Genomic DNA, 19506 nt, shown 5'->3' with positions numbered 1-19506 from the left:
GGCACATTCCTGTAATCTCAGTTACTCGAGAGGCTGAGGCAGGAGAATTGCTTGAGTCCTGGAGGCAGAGGTTGCCGTGAGCTGAGATCCCAGCGTTGCACTCCAGCCTGGGCAACAAGAGCAAACCTCTATCTCACACACAACCTTAAAAAAAAAAAAAAATTTGCTGAGCATGGTGATGTACACCTATAATCTTTGCTACTCAGGAGGCTGAAGCTAGAGGATCACTTGAGCCCAGGGCTTCAAGGTTGCAGTAAGCTATCACAGTGCTACCGCACTCTAGCCTGGGCAACAGAGCAAGACCCTGTCTCTTAAAAAGAAGAAAGAAAGAAAAGAAAGATTGATCTCTGGAAAATCGCCAAATATTTAGAAGCTAAATAACACACTTCTAAATAATTCACAAGTCAAAGAAGAAGTCAAAATAGAAATTGGAAAGTATTTTAAACTGAATAAAAATGAAGGCACAATATAACAGAATTTATGGTATGATGCCATAGCAGTATTTAAGGAGAAACTTACAGAAGTAAACATCTATATCTGAAAAAAAGAAAGGACTCAAATCAGTGACTTTGACTTCAACCTTAGAAACCAGAGAAAGAAGAGCAAAGGAGACCTAAGCTGAGTAGAAGAAAGATCAGTAGAAGTTGATGAAATAGAAAACAGAAAATAGAGAAATATCAGTGAAACCCAAAAGCTTATTTTTTGAGAAACTCAGTAAAACTGAAACATCTTTAGCCATACTTAACAGGGGAAAAAAAGAGAAGATGCAAATTATCAATATCAGGAGTGAGTGAAGGATATTACTACAGAGTCTATATTTAAAGGATAATAAGTAATATTATGAACAACTTTATCCTAATAAATTTGAAAACAAATTTAAAAAATCTTTGAAAGATACGAATTGTGATAGATCACTAAAAAAAGGTATAGGTAATCCTAATAGTTCTGTATCCACTAATGAAATTGAATTTAATGTATAGTTAAAACCTTCCCACAAAGAAAGTTCCAGGCCCAGATGTCTTTATTGGTGAATTTTATGAAATAGTCAAGGAAGAGGCAATGCAAGCTTTATACAAACTCTTTCATAAGTTGCTGAAGTGAAAGACTTTCCAACCCATTCTATGAAATCAACATTACCTGTTGTTAAAACTAGACCAAAATAATACAAGTAAAGAAAACTATAGGAGATCATCATTCCTTACGATAATGGTAACAAACAATCTAAAAATTTCAGCAGATGAAATCTAGCAATATATAGAAAAGATAATACATCATGATCAAGTAAAGTTTATCCCAGTAATACAGTGTTGGATTAACATTCAAAATTTAATTAGTGGTATATGCCCAGAAGAAATGAAAGTAGAGGCTCAGGAAGATACATGTACACCCATGTTCGTAGCTGTGTTATTTACAATAGCCCAAAGGTGGAGGCAACCTAAATGTCCATCAACAGATGAATGGATAAACAAGTTTGGTGTATGCATACAGTGGAACATTATTCAGCCTTAAAAAGGAAGGAAGTTCTGTCACATGCAAATGAACCCTGAGGACATATGCTAAGTGAAATAAGCCAGTCAAAGGACAGGGGCATATGTGGTGGCTCATTCCTGTAATCCTGGCACTTTAGGAGGCCGAGGCAGATGGATCACCTGAGCTCAGGAGTTCGAGACCAGCCTGGCCAACATGGTGAAACCCCTTCTATACTAAAAATACCAAAATTAGCCGGGCATGGTGGCGGGTGCCTGTAATCGCAGCTACTCAGAAGGCTGAACCAAGAGAATCACTTGAACCCAGGAGGCGGAGGTTGCAGTGAGCCGAGTTCACACCACTGCACTCCAACTTGGGCAACAGAGCAAGACTCTATCTCAAACAAACAAACAAACAAACAAAAAACAAATACTGAAGGATTCCCCTTAAATATGAGGTAGTTGTTGTAATCAAATTCGTAGAGACAGGATGGAGAATGATGATTGCCAAGGACCAGGAGAGAGAGAAATGGCAAGTTAGTGGGTACAGAGTTTCAGTTTGGGAAGAGGAGAAAGTTCTAGAGATTGAAAGGTGGTAATGGTTACACAAACACACACATTAGCCCAGGCCTACTTAGGGTCAGGATCATCATATCACTGTCTTCCACCTCCACAACTCATCCCACTGGAAGGTCCTCAGGGGCCGTAACACCCGTGGAGCTGCCATTTCCTATGATAACAATGCCTTCTTCTGGATATCTCCTGCAGGACCTGCATGAGGCTGTTATACAGTTAATATTTTAAAATATATATATATATATATAAATAGAAGGAGTACACTTTAATGATTTTAAAAGTATAGTACAGTAAATACATAGGCCAGTAACATGTTCATTTAGCATCATTATCAAGTAACATGATTGTCTGTGGTATACTTTTATATCACTGGCAGCACAGTAGGTTTGTTCACACCAGCATCACCACAGACAGGTGAGTAATGCATTGCGCTAGAACAGCCACGCCCTTTCAGCTCCATTATAATCTTATGGTGCCACAGTGTCCATCATTGACTGAAGCATCATTATGTGGCGCATGACAGTATTCACACAAAAACTTGTACATAGCTCTTCATAGCAACATTATTCATAATAACCAAAAATGGAAATAACCTCAATATCCATTAGTGATAAATGGATAAACCAAATGTGGTATATACATACAGTGAATTACGTGGCCATTTAGGAATGAAGTACGTGCTACAGTATGGTTGAACCTTGGAAACTTATGCTAAGAGAAAAAAGCCACACACAAAAGGCCATATATTGTATGATTACATTTATATGAAGTGTCAGGAATAGGAGAGAATTCATAGAGAAACATAATAGATTAGTGTTTTCCAAGGATGAGGGAAGAGGGAGTTGGGGACATAGAATTTCATTTTGGGATGATGGAAATGTTCTGGAAATAGATAATAGCGGCGATGCACAACATTGTGAGTAACTAATAGCCAGTGAATTATATACTCTAAAATTGTTAAAGTGGTGAATTTTGTGTAATGTTAATTTTATTTCAATACAATTTTAAAAAATCAACCAGTGATTCCAAAACCAAAGGCCTTACAAGAAAGAAAACTACAGACCAGTATCTCTCATGAAAAAAAAAAAAACAAAAAAAACACAAAAAAAACGAAAAACTGGCAAGTTGATCCCAGCCATGTATAAAAAGAATTGCACAGCGTGACCCAGTGGGATTTATTCCAGATATGCAAAGCAAGTTCAGCATTCAAAAATCAATGTAATCCATTACATAAACAGATTAAAGAAGAAAATCATATTATTAATGTGAGAAAGCATTTGGTGAAATCCAGTTTGTTATGAAATATTCTCAGCAAACTAAGACTAGAGGAAGCTTCTTCGATAAAGAAATATCTACGGAAGCCCTGCAGCTAACATTATCTTCAGTGGTGAGAAAAGAGATACTTTCCCTCTAAGATCAGGATCAAGGCAAGGAAGATGTCCCCCTCACCACTCCTATTCAAGAAGTATAGCCAGACATCAAACCTACGTTTTTTCTTATATGAGTTTCTGAAGCTTAGTGATAAGTTATGTATCTTTGAAGTTTTTCAATAAAAGAATCTGTTTCACCTTAAACAAAAATAGGTGATCTGAGTGTTGTGGTTTTTTTGGTTTTTGTTTTCCAGTAGTCAAAGGTAGCCTGTCACTGAGAGAGAGAACCAACTTTAACATCAGGGAGAATAGGGTTTTGATTCTATCTTTGTCATTCATTCCTTTTGTAGCTTTGAGCAAGCCACTTAACATTTCTAGCCTTTGTCTCCTCTGGCCCAGGAAGGCCACTCAGAAGGCTAAAGCCCCTTATTATCTAGGGCTGCTGTCATCCCCTTGGGCTCAAATATGATAGATAGAAGGCTAAAGGCCCCCTCAGTAAAAAGAGGGGTGAGGTGTTAGGGGCCACTTTCTGCTTGAAATAGACTTGAGTATACTTGAACTCATTAGAGAGTTCACTTTTTATTCCATCACTGTTAGAACTTGAATTGAACATTTGATGATAGAGATGTAAAAAGATCTTCACGAGTTTCTCCAAGAAGCTACATCTTTTAGTTAAGGTCTGTGTTTAGATCTTGATGGTGGCTGGTACTCTGAAAGATGTGTATTGTAGAGACATCACAGTGTCACTGCTTCCCTATTCCCTTCGATTCTCCAAGCTTCAAATACCTGCTCTTAGAACATCAGGCATTTGTTGAATGACTGCCCTATGGTTCTGACTGTACTGTATGGTAGCAATCTAAAAGGGCCATCTTGCTAAGATTGTATTTGTTGTAAACTGACGAAATCACCCACTTTGCAGGGTCATTACAATGATTAAGCTAGAAAATGTATTTAAGTGCCTGGCACTTGTTAGACACTCAGAAGTTGGCAGATGATATTGTTATTGTCAGCAGAGCTGCATTTATTTATCCATACTGTCTAACTCTGTTTTCATGATCAGAATGTGAAATCAGTGCCTTCTCCATGACCTCACCACAGTCATGATGTGTGTGTTCATGCCCCATCAGACTGCCAGCCCTTGGGAGCAAGTCCCAGTGGGGTCTAGGTTGCAGGATATCAGTCTTTGTTCATTTCAGTTAGCTCTGTTCAGTGACTACAGATGCCCTCCACCTCATTACCTGGAATATATAATAAGAACACAAAAGTCCTTCCACCTGATTTCATTTGGTAATTGAGAAGCCATAAGACCTCAGCCAAACTATTCCACCTCATTGTGCCTCACCTTGCCCATGTGTAAAATAGGGAGATGGGTTAACTGGTATGAATAGCCTCTTCTAACTCTGGAATTGTGTGACGTGATAACTATAATCATATTGCTCTTGTTTATTAACAACTATAGGAATTTTTCTGTCATTATTCATACACACACACACACTTTGACGTAAGGGATACTTCACTTTCTTCTATATGGTTCTTAGAAATAATTCTGTCCTTCCCATGCATTTAATTTTTGAAGGAAAGTGTTCATCTAGAACTTTTGTATGGCTTTATAAGACAGACTTCATTGAAAGAAGAACAGTATGCGCCGGTTTTTTTGTAAGTGCACATAAACTGACGGTAGTGAATATATTACATGAACGTCACTGCTAATGTGTGTTGTGGTCACAGCTGGCTGTGGCTCTCTCCAGTCCAGCCGCCCTAGCATGTCTGAGGGAGGTGGCCCAAGCCCTTTGGTAACAGGAGCTATGTGTGGCAGTAATCCTTGGGTTGGCACATGTGGGAACATTGGGAAGAGATGGATAGTTTTTTTAAAATCACCAAAAACACTCAGACACACCTGCCTACTGGTGAATACTCCCACCCCCAACGAGAACCACTGTTCTACCCTGTCCTTGAAATGGTTCTGCTGGTCAGCTTATTCTGGGGTGGGGAGAAGAGAATGGTGCATCCCCTTGGGCCATGTTCTTCCAACCTCCTTAGGATGCTTTATAGGTTGTTTTCTTTTCTCTTGGTTTTCAGCGCATCAGAGCAGAGTGACGATGATCCTGTTTGTCCTGGAGCTGGAGTGGGTGCTGAGCACAGGACAGGACAAGCAATTTGCCTGGCACTGCTCTGAGAGTGGGCAGCGCTTGGGAGGTTATCGGACCAGTGCTGTGGCCTCAGGTCTGCAGTATCCTTTGCTGGACAAAAATCTCTTAGCGGGTACTTACCTGTTGACCTCTTTGTTTCATGAAATTTTGGGGTATGTGCAACTTGTACATTTTGTTAATGACTGAGTTGCCCAGTGTGATTATAGTGCTCATAGAATTTCCTAAGGCACAAATCATCAAGAGTTCCCATGTAAGCAGAGTGAAGTGCGGTCACTTCACCTGAAATAATGGACTGCTGGGCCATTTGTGAGCCTAGTGTAACACAAGGTCTGACATCTAGACAGAACGCAGTGCAGATTCATGAACCTCAGCTCTCAGAAATAATTATGGTACCTGAAGATGAAATCGTTTACCAAAATGTAATCTTTGCTTTTTGTACAAAAGTAATTTACACATAGATATCAAGGTTGTGAACATTCCTATTGGTGCCGGGGAAAAGAACCACAGGATCCTGTTCAGTTTTAAATAGCTATTGAGAGGCTACCATACCAGGGCCAAAGTAGATGAGCTGTTATCTACATGGTAATGTTAAAAGTTTTGTTCCAGGAATGAAACATTTTCAGGATATGTAGAATGATATTTTTGTCTCCCAAGTTGCCAGGGTCCTCGTGCTTAGGGTGAATCCTTGCCAATGCTGGGTAATGCTCACATCTGCCTGACTGGGCTCCAGCTAAGCATAGTATTGAGCAGTGCATGACGTGTGGATGAGGCTGCCATTGTAGGGAGTAAAGGACCCTGCGGTTCTTAGTTTAAAAAGCATACGGTCTCTATCTTCTGACACATTAAGAAGTTGGTAGAAACAGGTCACTTGTCAGCGAAAGCAGGAAGAAACAGTAAGTCCTGCTTCCTAATTTCATCTCCGTGTTTATAAAATGCCTATTCAGTGATTCTCAACATCTGACAAAGTACATTGCTGTTTCTTTGAAACCATGTGGCATTCAAAGGTATATTTTTGTGTTTATATAAGGTGATATCACTCTTATTTTTCTCACGGGAAGAGCAAGGTGAAGAAACTAAGAATGACCATTGTGGAAAGTTGTGAAAGTAGCAAGTTGCCAAGAAGACCAAAGGCAAGGATAATAAGGAATGACAGGCAGGATCAACTCATCTTTGAGAGGCTAGTACTGCCTGTTAATAAACTCCAACCTTTATTTTCTAAAAGCCAATTCAGATGGGCATAATACTGAAATTGAAATACATGAATTCTCTTGCCAATACATTAATGACTTCTTACAGTATTAGAGCTGGAAGGGCACTTAGAGATCACCCAGTCTAACCCTTCTGTCTTTGTCCATTTGGGCTCTATAATAAATTACTGTAAACTGGATATCTTATAAACAACAGAAATTTGTCTCTCACAATTCTGGAGGCTGGGAATTCTAAGATCAGGGCACCAGCAGCTTTAGTGTCTGGTGAGGGTGCTTGCTTCCTGCTTCACAGACAACATCTCCCCGTGTCCTCACATGGTGAAAGGGCAGAGGAGCTCTCTGGGACGTTTTTTTTTAATAAGGGCACTAATCCCATTCATGAGGATTCATATCCAAACACCATCACACTGGGAATTAGATTTTAACATACGAATTTTGGGGAGACATAATCATTCTGTCTTGCTTATCTCTCTCACACACACTGTAATTATGGGTGGTGATGGATGTGTTAATTTGACCATGATGATTATTACACAATGTATATGTATATCATCACATTCTACATTTTGAATATATACAATCTTTGTCAATTAAATATTTTTAAAAAATTCAGTCTATAGTACCCTTATTTTACAGATGAGCTGGCTGAAGCCCAGAAAGGGTCCTGTGTCTTATCTGAGGCCACCCAACTAGTAAGTAGGAAAATCCTCGCAAGAACCCAGGCCTTCTGCCTTGGACTCCTATTTTTTCCCCATTATACTACATTGCTCCTTCAAGAAGGAACTGATGGCATCAATATAATTTGGTCTTATGCTGGTTTATGTATTACTTAGCCAAGCCCAAGGAGTGTGGAAAAAAAAAAATACAGATATTGCCCTCGGGAAGCTAACTTTTTAAACTATTTGAAAATGAAAAACAAAAAACAGATGCACAGTGTTCAACTTGCCCTAACTGTTATAGTCTTTGATGCAGGATTATAGCCATCACAGCTACTCCCTTTGGGCATCTCCAGGAGTCATCCTCATTTTGTGACTATTCCCTTTTGTCACACCATGTGGCTTACCAAGCAGAAAGTCATGTGACTGGGTGTCAGAAGCCTATGTGTGTGAGAGCCTCTGGTTTCAGTTCCATCCAACCACCCTCACTGTTCAGGTGGTGAAGAGCTGCAATACTACAGACAGGCCCTCCCAGAAGATTCCCTGACCTCTGCCAGCTCTGCCTTGCCAACTATGATTTTTGGAGCCATGGTGCCAACCTTTGCTCTTGAGTATTTTTCCATTGCTAAACACCGATGGCATGACAGCTCTGTGCTTTTGCCAGAGGGTCTTACCCAAGAACCATGTGACTTTTCTAAGGCTGGAATTTTTTTTTTGATGCTGGCGGGTAGGCAGATTGTTAATAGGCAAGCCATACAGTATTAGCGTTCACATTTAAATTTAGCTTTTAAAAATATTTCCTCTTGTGAACATCCCACCCCCACCCCGCTCCTTTCCTTCTTTCTGTCACCCTCCACACTTACAGGGGTTTTGGTTTCATTGTTTGTTTGTTTTAGTGATGAAGGGAGGAGGAAGATCTGATGAATCAACATGAAATATGAATAATATCATTACGCCTATTTATCTTCATAGTAGATAGCTAATGGCTGATAAGAGACCTCCGCAGATGACTCATTCTTTTCTTATTTCCACATCACAGTCATTCACCCAAGGTAAGAAGTGACAGACTAAATCAGATTGAATTCCGCCGTTATTCCTCTTCTTTCAGGCATCTTAGTGGAAAAGTAAATACGCAGTGAAAATAACCAAATTTCAAGTAGAAAAATAAAGGAAGAAAAAGAGTTCATAAATTTAATTATCAATTTATGATAATTTATAATATCTTAGATTGCAGGCTTTTACCCATTACATTGTTCACTGTCAAAACAATAACATGAAGTAAAAACAAAATTGAATTATCAATTTATGAATAACCTCAAATTATTTGTTTTGATTGAAGATCTGAAGCTTTAAATATAAATGACCTGTAATAGTAACAATAAGAATGACAATAATAATAGGGAGAGAAAAGGAAATAGAAAAAAAAATCTTAGATTTGCAGGTTTTTACACATTACTTTGTTCACTGTCAAAACAATAATGTGAAGTAAAAACAAAAGACCTAATTCTCAGTTTTCACAATGTAGAAACCATGGCTCAGGAATAGGTGACTTGCTCAAGGTCACATGCCTGTTAACTGGCAGAACCAGGATTAGAATTTGGGGATTATAATTTTTCAGCCAGCCCTCTGCACAACTGGGTACAGCAGAATGATTTCCTGAAGGCCCCATGGCAGGTAGATAATAGGAAGTAGAAATGTGTTCCTTCCCCACTTCACTTGTTAGTCTTTAAATTTGTAAGTACTTTATCCAGCTTCATTTGTCAGTGTCTTGTTGTTTGACCATATTTTGATTATGTTTTTCCTGTTTTTACAAAAATACTTCAAATACTCTATTTTAGGATTTTATTCATGTTGGAGATATTTCCAAAATGTCACCATGTGTAGTGGAATGTTTCCCACCTAAGGCAATCTCTTAGATTTATTTCTGTTCAGATAAAGAGTTCTAAAAAACTGTTAAGATTATGTCAGTTTCTTTGTATCGTTCTTAATGCCAGTCACTCACATCCACTGTTGATTCTTCTATCCCTTTTTGCTTTCTCTCAATTTTTGCTATTTTACAGCAAATTCTAGACCTTATATCATTTTATCCTTATATACTTCATTGAAAATATTTGGCTTACTTTTTCAGCAATCATAATGCTATTATTACATCTAAAAATTAACAGTCACTCTTTGATCTCAATATTGTTGAATAATCAATCCATTTTCAGATTTCAGTGATTATTTTGAAAATAGCTTTTTTGGAGTGGGTTTGAAATTGGATCTAGACAAGATCCACACATTGCACATGATTATCATATCTTCTAAATCTTTCTTCATCCAGAGCAGTGCTCCCTTCACTTTTTTTTTAATGCCACTGCCAAGTTGAAGGTACTGAATCAGTTCCGCACACAGTCCCACATTCTAGATTGATGTCATTTAACTTGCTCCTTTGCCTACCCTACTCACACGTTTTCTGTAAACTGAAAAACTGCCCCTATAATCTTGATTTCATTCAGATTCAGCTTTTTAGTGACAGCATTTGGTTCTCACCAAGTGTGCTTCATTGAGCTTCCCATCATAAAGCACGTGACATTGCATTGTCGCCCTTTCAGTTATGCTGAGATTGATCGGCAGTTCAGGTGGTGACAGCCAGATCCCTGCAGTGCTGTCCTCCGCACCAGCCTTTTCATGGTTTCATCCATTGCTGAGCTTTGCCTGAACTCTTTTTTCGTTAATGTTGCAAAATGGTGATTTTCTAATCCTATCATTTTTCCTATGTATTTGTTGGAATTCTTCCAAAGGATAACTTCCCCCTCATTAACTAGGCCTGTTTGGTTACCCTGAAATACAATTATTATAGGAAAAGCAGGATACATTCTTCTGTCTTTTAGTTGCTAATTTTCAGAGTACAGATTTAGTGCCCTGGTTACCTTTAGTAGGAATCATTTTTTTTTTCTTTTTGAGCACTATTATAAATGTTAGGTTGTTTGTTTTTAAATAATAATATGTTCAGTATATTTCAATAAATTGCCATCTTTTTATTGTATGTTCAAATTATCCCATCTTTGAGTAACAGCCCCATTAAATGGACCCCAATGTCTATTTTATTTTATTTTATTTCGAGACAGAGTTTCACTCTTGTCACTCAGGCTGGAGTGCAATGGCGTAGTCTCAGCTCACTGCGACCACCACCTCCTGGGTTCAAGTGATTCTTCTGCCTCAGCCTCCTGAGTACCTGGAATTACAGGTGCCCACCACCATGCCTGTCTAATTTTTTGTATTTTTAGTAGAGACAGGATTTCACTGTGTTGGCTAGGCTGGTCTCAACTCCTGACCTCGTGGTCTGGCTGCCTCAGCCTCCCAAAGTGCTGGAATTACAGACGTGAGCCACTGCACCTGGCCCAATTTTTTTTTTTTAAAGACTATTTTTTAGAGCTGTTTTAGATTCATAGCAAAATTAAGCAGAATTTCCTGTGCACCTTATGACCTCAACATGCATGGCCTCCCCATTACCAGCACCCCCACAGCAGAGTGGTACACTTGTTACAATTAGTGAACGTACATTGGTACATCATTATCACCCAAAGTCCATAGTTTAGGGTTCACTCTTGGTTTTGTACATTCTGTGGATTTGGATAAATATGTAAAGACATGTATCTACCATTGTAGCGTCATATGGAATAGTTTCATGCTGTAAATAGCCTCTGTGCTCTACCTGTTCGTCCCTTACTACCGTGTCTAAAAGAAGCCTATTTAGCCTTTGGGAGCTTCCTTGCCTTCTGACTCAACATGTCTCATGTTCATCTTGTACTTTTCCTGTCCAGTCCTGGAATCAGTCATTTTTTTAGTAAGGAACAATATTCAGAGTTAGCTAAGAAGTATATATAAATGAGTGTGTATTTTTAAAAAGAGAACAAATCATCAGTTCATATATTTCTTATTCAAATTTAACATTACAGGATTTTTACTTTTTGGTTTTTGTACTTGATTCTTTATCTCAGGCTGGAAAATCTTGGTAGTTAAAACATTGGCATAGTTCCTCATTTGCTTTATCCTACGCTTTATTTAAATGGTTCGAAAATAATGAACAATACGAAATAACAATAAGACTAGTGAATGTGATTTTATATTTCTTTGCAACTCTCTTTGTCCTTAGAATATATTCTACCAGTGATGGGGGTGAGACTTCTCCCTTGTCATAGTTCCCATTTTGGAATCCTGTAATATTTTGACATATTTAAAAATACATAAAATTTTTGGTCAGGCATGGTGGCTTACACCTGTAATCCCAGCACTTTGGGAGGCCAAGGTGGGAGGATCACTGAGCCTAGGAGTTTGAGACCAGCTTGGGAAACAGAATGAGACACTGAAACATTGAAAATGTTGTGTTTTAAAGGCACTTGAAATCATTTTAACTATGTGATTATTTCACCAATTTGATAGTTATGTTCATTCATTTTACTTCGTTTTCAATATGGGGGAGTTTAAAAAAAATTATTTGAAATACATATATATGTGTATATATATATATATATATATTTTAAATTATTTGAAATACACACACATACACACACACACACACACACACACACACACACACATATTTTTTTAAGACAGGGTCTCACTGTGTCACCCAGGCTGGAGTGCAGTGGCTTGAACATGGCTCACTGCAGCTTCGACTTCCTGGACTCAAGCGATCCTCCTGTCTCAGCCTCCCATATAGCTGGAACTACAGGCATGTGCCACTGTGCCCAGCTAATTTTTTTAGTTTTTGTAGAGGTGAGGTCTCGCTTTGTTGCCCAGGCTGGTCTCGAATTCCTGGGCTCAAGTGATCTTCCCTCCTTGGCCTCCCAAAGTGCTGGGATTACAGGCATGAGCCACTGTGCCTGGCTACAAATTTTATGTACCTTTTAATATGTAAAAATATTACAAAATGCCAAAATAGCAACTATGACAAAATAGAGGTCTCACTCCCATCACTGTCCCCTCACCTTGCAGGAGCCACTTTTGTTAGATCTTAATCCTTCTAGTACTTCTCTTTCTAAATATGAGTGGATACATGCACATGCACACACATACATACACATTTGTATTTCTCTCCCTTTCTTACACAAAAATAGTATAGCTTATAAACTCTCATATGCCTTGGCTGCCCCCCCCAAACTTAATAACATATCCTGTTGTTCGTGTATAAAGAGCTCCATTCTTCCCCCAGCTGCATAATATTCTATTGTGTGGATGTAGCATAGTTAATTCAGTAAGTCCGCTATTGATAGACTGTTGGATTATTTTCAAACTTTACCTATTAAAATAACATGGAGTGACTAGTCTTGGGCATGTGTCATTTTGTATTTTTGCCTATGTATCTCTGGGACAGATCTTTAGAAATAGGGTTGCTAGGCGTTGTCATCCAGAGAAGCTTATTAGAGACTCCATGCCTAGGGCTTTTACTGGTTATGTAGGCAGGTACCTGGGACATTCCAAAATTCCAGATTCCCAGAAGGAAAGCAGGTATTCAGCATAAGCCATATTGTTTGAACAGTTAAGGCACAGTGAGCCACTTTTATCAGTTAATGGTGAGAACCTTTGCAAAAGCCAAATTCTCAGACACCATGCCAACTTTGTAAGCAGACTTTCAGAAGATCACAGTCAGAGCTGCTGTGTTAACTCGTTTTGTACAGCGCCATTTTGATTTCTCCTTGAACTACCTATTAATAGTTCCATTCAAATTTTGCCCATTTTTCTATTAGGTTTGTGATCTTTTTCTTCTTGATTGCTCTTTTTATATTAGAGATTTGGGCCCTTTGTGACATAAGTTGCAAATATTTTTTTCCAGTTTGTCTTCTGGCTTTGCTCATAATATTTGTTGTGGTTTTGAGTCATAGCTTTTCTCACTCTGTTACAAAGAAACTTTCCTACCTAAGCTTATGTTTTCATTTTCTACATTTAGATCCCTAATTCATTTGGAATCTGTCCTGGTATACAATGTGAAATACAGATTCTATTTTCTTTTTCCAAATGGCTATCCAGTTTGTGCCAGCATCATTTTTTTTTAAATCTATCTTTCCTTATTCATTTGAAAAGCTACCTTCATCAGGCATTTACTAAATTTAAGTGTGCTTTTGGGTTTATTTCTTGACTTTGCATTCTGTTCTATTAGTCTATTTATACATCAATACCATACTTTTAATTAAACTTTTAACATTTTAAAATATCTGGTAGGGGAGGATATCACATAACATACTTATTTTCAGAGTATTCTTGGCTCTTTTTTGCTTATTTATTTTTCCATATGAACACTTAGCTAGAAAACATGTGTTGATAGTTTAAACGTGTAATGTATAGATTTTAAATGTATACATTAATGGAGCAAGAAGTGACATCTTTGAGTTTTATTTTCAGAGTATTCATGGCTCTTTTTGCTTATTTCAGAGTATTTTATTATTTTCAGAGTATTCTTGGCTCTTTTTGCTTATTTATTTTTCCATATGAACACTTAGCTTGAAAACATGTGTTGACGGTTTAAAAATGTAATGTATAGATTTTAAATGTATACATTAATGGAGCAAGAAGTGACATCTTTGAGCTTTAATCCTTATTGTCCAATAATACAGTATGTCCTTCATTTGGTTAAGTTCACTTTTGTGTCTTTCAGTACTGTCTTTAAGTTTTCCTCAGATGGCATTTGTGTATTCCTTGTTGCATTTATGCCCTGTTTTTTGATTGTAAATTCCCCCATTCAATTTTGAGAAACAATCCTTAATGCTTACATGACAGATTTGATGTTGAAACCCGGCATGTGTTTATTGGTGACCACTCAGGCCAAGTAACAATCCTCAAACTGGAGCAAGAAAACTGCACCCTGGTCACAACATTCAGAGGACACACAGGTAGGGTTAACAGCAAAATCATCATGTGCTGAAAATGCAGTGAGATATTGCCTGCTGTATCTACTGATGTTCAGATGTATTTTGAAATTGGCAAAGTACAATCCATGCTTGTGCAAAAGTACACATGATATGCTTAACTGATTTCAAAATGGTTCAGTAAGATATAAAATCAAACATTTTTTGTATAATCCAAACAAAAGAGAAAATGTTGATAATTTGGTTCTCTGTCATATTGCACCGGAGAAAGCCAGTGTTTGGCCTACAATAATGAAGCATTGTTTGAGACCACGTGGCCTCAGACAGCTCAAACCCCAGAAGGCCCAAACCCCACAAGGCCAAAAAGACAGCTGCCTTGGTCTGACCTTGCCCTTCCTGGAGTTAGAAGATGGTGTACAAGAAAGATTCCCATTTCCAACTCAAAAGAAAAGACAGGTATACTCTTCGTAGGTAGCTAGACTTTGTGAAAAAGGTCAAGTTCCTCTCCAACTTTCCTTCCTTTGTATTCTTTTCAGTTTAAAACACAAGGTCCCCTTTATGTTATTGGTCTGCTCAGGGTCATTTAAGCAAGGTAACATAAAATATTCATGCTTAGCCTTTGAAAGACTTCATAGATGATAATGATTAATTTTTTACTGGTAGTTTTAAAGTACTATTGACTCTAGAACACATTGACCCTAGAAAATGAGTCATTGCCAGTTTTCATGGTTATTTTCTTTCTGTTTTTTACTGGCTACCAACCCATGATTTTGCGTAAAATGGGATAATCCTGAGTTTAGATGTTTTAAGAAAAAAGTAGGGGAAAGAAGATGTAAAATTGGATAGTACCTAGATCATAAGGGGCTTCCTAAAGGGAAAAAAAAATGGAATGCTGGAATAAGAAACATATAGTAAGGAGAAAATTGAATCCAAGGAAGAAGATTCATAAAAGATCACCTTTATTTATGCCTTTGGGAGGAAGAACACATGGAAATATACCCTATGGATAGGACCCTGGTCTTCCCTGATTGAATTTCTTTTTTGGCCACTCACACCCTCACCAAACTTTGGCCAGGACTGGGCCTAGGGTTCTGGAGGGCACCCAGAATTGTCCCACCTCAGAACTTAAACTTCTGTGCTTCACTGCAGACTTCAGCCTCCTCATCCTCCAGTTCCCTGCACCTTTACTTTGTTCCACTTATGGTTTACCCTTGTGGCACATTCCAGCCCGCAGTCCCTCCCTTTTCCCAGCGTCTCAGGCCCTGCATCACCTTTCCTCCCAGTGGTGCATTAATTCACCCATGCCTTCCTAGTGTTCTCAGTTCTGTGAATGTAAATATTCTGCCTTCTTGGCAAGCCTTTCTGATTCAGACTAACTCTCTACCTTTTCTCCTTGTGCAGCCAGCTGCTGGGTCTACCTACAGTAGTCATGCTGCCTTGAGGCTTAGACCATCATGACCATTGCACACTCACGATTTCCTCTTCAGAGTCACGAAGTTGCCTAATAATCCCTCTCCCTGTTCTCAGTTCACTCCTTCTCCCAGACCCCTAAACAGAGACCTTCACCATCCTTCCCAAGCCCCTGTCTCCATCTCATTCCTTGCCTCGTCCTTAAAAACTATCAGATAGAAGCTTTTTTTAAAAAGCATATTTCTTGTCCACTGTATATCCCCCCCACCCCAACAAACAAATTTTCTTCTCCTCTTCTCGGTGCAGGAAAGCTGCTTTCCTCTGGCCCCAGGCTTCAGGGTCACCATACCAAAATAGATTGCCTTGGTCTCTCTTTTGACTAACTCAGCTTTCTCAATTTATTAACATGCTTATATTTCTTGCTTCTCTGGTAGGAAAACAAACACCCTCTCAATCCCATGTCTTATAGCAATTTCCTTCTTATTAATAGCAATGCTTTAAAAAAATTATGGTAAAATGTGTAAAACAGAAAATTTACCATTCTAACCATTTTTAAATGTGCTGTTCAGTGGCATTAACTACATTCACACTGTTGTGCAATCATCACCACCTTCCATCACAGAATCTTTTTCATCTTGTGAAACTGAAACTCTTTTCCCTTGGACATTAAGTCCCCATCCTCCCCCCCTCCCCGTACCACCCCCCGCCCCAACCTCACCATTCCCTGGAAACTGTTATTCTATTTTCTGTTTCTATGAATTTGACTAGTCTAGGTGACTCACAGGAGTGGAATCATGCAGTATTTGTCCTTTTGTGACAGGCTTATTTCACTCAGCATAATGTACTCAAGGTTCATCCAAGTTGTAGCAAACAACAGTGTTTCTTAGAAGAATATAATTTTCCCAGCTGCTTCATATTTTTCACTTCCAATTTGCCTTCCAGCTCCCTGCAATCTGGTTTGTCATTATTACGCCACTGAAACTGCAGTCCCCGAGGTGTCCAGCAGCCCTCTGGGGCATGCTGTAAACCTTGTTGTACTTAGCTTTTCAGCAGCATTTTACATTGCTGCCATTCCTTCTGGCTGTAACTGCCTTCCTTTGGCTTTTCTTCCGCTACGCTGCTGGCTTTCTCGGGCTCCATTGTGGTCTGTGGTATCCAGGATCTTCCCTGGGTCCCCTTCTCTTTATACTCTGTGTTGTCCCTTGTCATCTCAGCCATTCCTCCCAGTCACAGAGTAAAAGGCACAGTCATTGTCCTCAAATTCTTCACAACCCAGTGAGAGAGACAAAAGCTGAAGCATAGTTCTAGTGCATGGTGGCAAGGGCAGGCGGGGAGTGAGCACCTTGCACTTCTGGAAACACGGAAGGGCAGCCCACTTGAAGGAGGCGGAGGCAGTTAGGGATGGCCTTCTCGGGAGTCACTGCCTGACCTCAGATCTTTGGGGATGAGTAAGTATTGAGTTCATGGAAAACAAATGAGAAGAGCAACTCAGGCAGAGAAAACCAGCGTGTTCAAGGCAAGGAAATTGTAGGAGCATGGCTCTCTTGAGAACTGCTATCTTTTTTTGGTGGGAACACTGAGTGTGAGGGAGGGAGCGGGGAGGTCAGGGTGAAGGAGCAGCCAGAAAGGAAGCAAGGGTCACTTCCCATCACTGAGGCAGTGCTGGCACGTCACTGAGAGACTATTAAAGAGTTTGAAGCAAAGAAGATAACATGATTGGATTTTAAAAGATCGTCTGGCAGTAGAGAGTGGAATTGGAAAGCTGGTAGGGAACTGTTCCTTGAGATGGGACTGTGGCAGTGGGAAAGTAAGGAGTGGATGGATTCAAGGTAGAATTCAGAGGTGTATTTTGCAGTCCTGATAATAGACCTGATGGTTTCCAGGTTTGCTTTAGGCAGAGGTGGCTTTCAGCCTGACCTCTTGGGTCTCCAGTAATCAGGCACTCACCCACTCACCCCGTCACCGTATGGCAGCTAATAGGAGCCCTCTGAGTTTTGTATTGTTGCCTCCAGGCCAGAAAAGGGGCAGTAGCGGCCTCTAAGCACTGTTGTCAGCCGCATGTGGCTCAAGGGTCCCATGTTTTACAGGCTTGTTCTGATATGAAACATGACCTTGGCATTGTGCCTTATCTTTCTTAAAGAATTTAAAGCATTTTCATTTTATTTTTATCAAGAAATGTCTTAGAGAAAAACAGGAAATAGCCCAGGAAGTTCACTAACGGACAGGAAGGCAAATGTAGCAGGTCAGATTGTTACCTCGTCGTTGTTCCTAAACAGTAGTATCTGCCCATCACGAATGTGGCTACAACACGACTCATTCCTGGAAAGCTAGAGTGAGGGCATCTAAGAGAGTCCATGGTGGTTTAGACATATTGTTGAGCTCTTCCTAAGTGATAGGCTCATTCTAGGCCCTGGGAGGTCCCAAATACAGCTAGTCTCAATTCTGGTAAAGGGATTTTTGAAAGGACAAAACGAACACCCTAAAGTTAATCCAGTTCCATTAAAGAGCAGCTTTGGAGGTCCCATCACTCCACATGCAAACTCAGAAGCAGACAGGTCTTCAGTATGTGTCCAGAGTCACAGCCGTTCACCCCATCACTCTCTCTCACAGTACAGAAGGTCATACAAAAATGTGGGTTAATGAGGGGATCGACCTAGTAGTCATGCCCAGAGGCCAAAGCATAACATTTTTCTAATCCCTTGGGATTTAGGAAACTAGTTTTATGTTCTTATGCTCCCTCTGCTGGTTTTCTTTCTGGAGCTAAATGCCAAGTATCATAGTTCTTTGCCATTTCTGCTGTTTCTGCAGAAAGTAGAATGTATTTCTGTGAAAAAGTCATAAACTAACTTTAATAAAGGAGAAAAAAAAATCTTTTTTTTTGAAGACAGTCTTGCTCTGTTGCCCAGGCTGGAGTGGTGCAGTGACGTGATCTCGGCTCACTGCAACCTCCACCTCCCAGGTTAAAGGAATTCTCCTGCCTTAGCCTCCAGAGTGGCTGGGACTACAAGTGCCTGCCACCACACACAGCTAATTTTTGTATTTTTAGTAGAGGCAGGGTTTCACCATGTTGGCCAGCTGGTCTTGAACTCCTGACCTCAAATGATCCACCCACCTCAGCCTCCCAAAGTGTTGGGATTATAGGCCTGAGCCACCACATCCAGCCAAAAATCATATTTTGACCATTGGAAATTAATAGTGTTAATAACAGCCTTTTTTTCTTTTATTTCTAAGAAATTATTTTATTAGCATGAACATATTTGAAACAGGGGGGCTTGAATGTAAATCTGCCAAAGCATACTCATTAATGAAGAATTAAATACAAACTTGTTCGTGAGCCGTAAGGGGAAGTATTGAAGGGAACAGTGTAACTATAACAAAAATAACTAAACAAACTAAGAAAGTCACAGTTCAATGCAAACATGCAAGTTCTTATGATTTAGAACTTCAGTTTTGTTTACAGTGGAGACTCACACAGATCCAGTTTATATAAACTGCAGGTCAGTAGGTGTGAATTGTCATCCTATATAGATATGATGGTGCCAGGACATGTGAGTGAATAAAACAAGCATAATTTTTGCCCTTACCCATCTTCCAGCCAGCATGCATTAGACCAGTAGTTACATATAATTCATCCAAACATTATGAGTAGCAGGCACTGTGGAACCCTGATGTACACAGTGGCTTCTTTGGAAGCAAATTACAAAAGGTCCTCTCCTCATGCAGAGAACTAAAGGGAGGCTTCCGAAATAAGTGGTTTTAGTTTTGGTTTCTTCCCTCCTTCCTTCCTTCCTTCCTTCCTTCCTTCCTTCCTTCCTTCCTTCC

The 19506-nt window shown here is 39.4% G+C and overlaps 1 protein-coding gene across 5 annotated transcripts in view; it reads left to right on the top strand.

The window, feature by feature from the left end:
- Positions 1–19506, top strand: part of WDFY2 (WD repeat and FYVE domain containing 2) — a 200421-nt gene that overhangs the window by 139062 nt on the left and 41853 nt on the right. For 4 of the 5 annotated variants that reach the window (XM_032294558.1, XM_032294559.1, XM_032294561.1 and 1 more), the window contains 2 exons: positions 5492–5642; positions 14186–14298. The exons of the other annotated variant lie outside the window; for it this stretch is intronic. In XM_032294558.1, the coding sequence (XP_032150449.1) occupies positions 5492–5642; positions 14186–14298 (264 nt within the window). The remainder of the gene's footprint in view (positions 1–5491; positions 5643–14185; positions 14299–19506) is intronic. 5 annotated transcript variants of the gene reach the window in all.

The sequence above is a fragment of the Sapajus apella genome, unplaced genomic scaffold, assembly GCF_009761245.1.
Source record: "Sapajus apella isolate SASKATOON/1434 unplaced genomic scaffold, GSC_monkey_1.0 scaffold32, whole genome shotgun sequence".
NCBI classification, from domain to species: Eukaryota; Metazoa; Chordata; class Mammalia; order Primates; family Cebidae; genus Sapajus; species Sapajus apella.
This window is presented reverse-complemented; position numbering and strand designations above follow the sequence as displayed.